At 40.4% G+C, this 1,766-nt stretch overlaps 1 protein-coding gene across 1 annotated transcript in view; it reads left to right on the top strand.

Moving 5' to 3' along the window:
* The window catches only part of LOC101856903 (CLIP-associating protein 1-A), a gene marked incomplete at its 3' end in the record, with an annotated part of 53,805 nt that overhangs the window by 46,134 nt on the left and 5,905 nt on the right, over positions 1–1,766 (top strand). The window contains 1 exon segment of the mRNA XM_013083733.2: positions 1,748–1,766. Within this exon segment, the coding sequence (XP_012939187.1) occupies positions 1,748–1,766 (19 nt within the window).

The following is a 1,766-nucleotide window of genomic DNA, read 5'->3' as shown; positions in this document are numbered from 1 at the left end:
AAAAAAAATAATCACCTACACATTGCGTCGATAGAGGTGTTCATAAATAAAATTCACCCTCTGTGTAAAACACTAGAGATAAACTGCCTAAAAATCATTTACATTGTGTGGATAGGTGTATCGTACATCCATAACCGTCGGTGTTAAACATATGGATAACGATGTATAATATAATTATTGCATTTATATAGCACATCCACGCTCGACAGCAAGCTCTATGTGCTTTACAACTTTCCAACACAAAGCCGCCCGCCTCCTAAATCGTCTATTTTGTGGGTATGTCTCTGGGGGTGTTCAGCTGTAACATTTAACATGGATCAGTGAATTAAGTCCTCCTGGGTTAAAATGTGTGTGTGTGTCCTGTCTGTGTGTGTGTGTGTTTGTGGTTTGTGTATGTGAGTTTGTGTGTTTGTGTGTGTGTGTGTATATGTGTGTATTTGTGTTTCTGATTTGTGTGTGTGTATTTGTGTGTGTGTATTTGTGTGTGTGTGTATTTGTGTGTGTGTATTTGTGTGTGTGTGTATTTGTGTGTGTGTATTTGTGTGTGTGTGTGTGTATTTGTGTGTGTGTGTGTGTATTTGTGTGTGTGTGTGTGTATTTGTGTGTGTGTGTATTTGTGTGTGTGTGTATTTGTGTTTGTGATTTGTAAAAGTAAAAAAGTAAATAACATTTGTATAGCGCAAGTCCCCACTCGAAAGCAAGCTCTATGCGCTTTAATTTGTGTGTGTGTGTGTATATGTGTGTATTTATGTTTTTGATTTGTGTGTGTGTGTGTATTTGTGTTTGTGATTTGTGTGTGTGTGTGTGTATTTGTGTTTGTGATTTGTGTGTGTGTGTATTTGTGTTTGTGATGCGCGTGCGTGTGTGTGTGTATTCCTCGTGTTATGGTATATTAAGCAGACGCATGAGTCATGAAAAGATCCATACTTTAATTTCTTTATAAAAGAAAGAACAAAACCCCCCATTAATGTCCCCCACACAGCAGGTTGGGAGCCCTACTGTAGTTTGTCACAAGCTGTCACTCATTCACTCACCACACCTACCTTGTGGGAGCAAGATCATATCTCTCACTCCCCGCTGTCGGCACATTGAAGTCATTGATTATACGTTCATGACCTTGACAGAGATTAACCTTGTATTTTTAAAAATTTATTTGTTTATTTATTCATTCATTAATTCATTATTTTTTAATTGTTTTTATTTATTTGTTTATTTATCTACAACCACAACTCAAAAACTGTCCTGTCTGTTTTTCCACTGCCCTCTCTGTTTTTCCACTCTCCTCTCTGTTTTCGCTGTATCTTAAATTACCCCCAAATTGTCTAGTATAAAGCTAAAGAGGTAAAATAACGTCGTTGTTTTTTTCTCTCATGAATTCTTGACCGTATCGTTCCCCTCTGTCCCCAGTATGTGTTTGACCGTATCCCTCTGTCCCCAGTATGTGTTTGACCGTATCCCTCTGTCCCCAGTATGTGTTTGACCGTATCCCTCTGTCCCCAGTATGTGTTTGACCGTATTCCTCTGTCCCCAGTATGTGTTTGACCGTGTCGTTGTTCCTCTGTCCCCAGTACGTGTTTGACCGTACTCTTCTGTCCCCAGTATGTGTTTGACCGTATCGTTCCCCCTCTGTCCCCAGTATGTGTTTGACCGTGTCGTTCCCCCTCTGTCCCCAGTATGTGTTTGACCGTATCATTCCCCCTCTGTCCCCAGTATGTGTTTGACCGTGTCGTTCTCCCTCTGTCCCCAGTATGTGTTTGACCGCCTGG

Source organism: Aplysia californica, unplaced genomic scaffold (genome assembly GCF_000002075.1).
Source record: "Aplysia californica isolate F4 #8 unplaced genomic scaffold, AplCal3.0 scaffold00251, whole genome shotgun sequence".
Taxonomy (NCBI): domain Eukaryota; kingdom Metazoa; phylum Mollusca; class Gastropoda; order Aplysiida; family Aplysiidae; genus Aplysia; species Aplysia californica.
The sequence above is the reverse complement of the archived record's forward strand: the minus strand, read 5'-3'. Positions and strand labels throughout refer to the sequence as shown.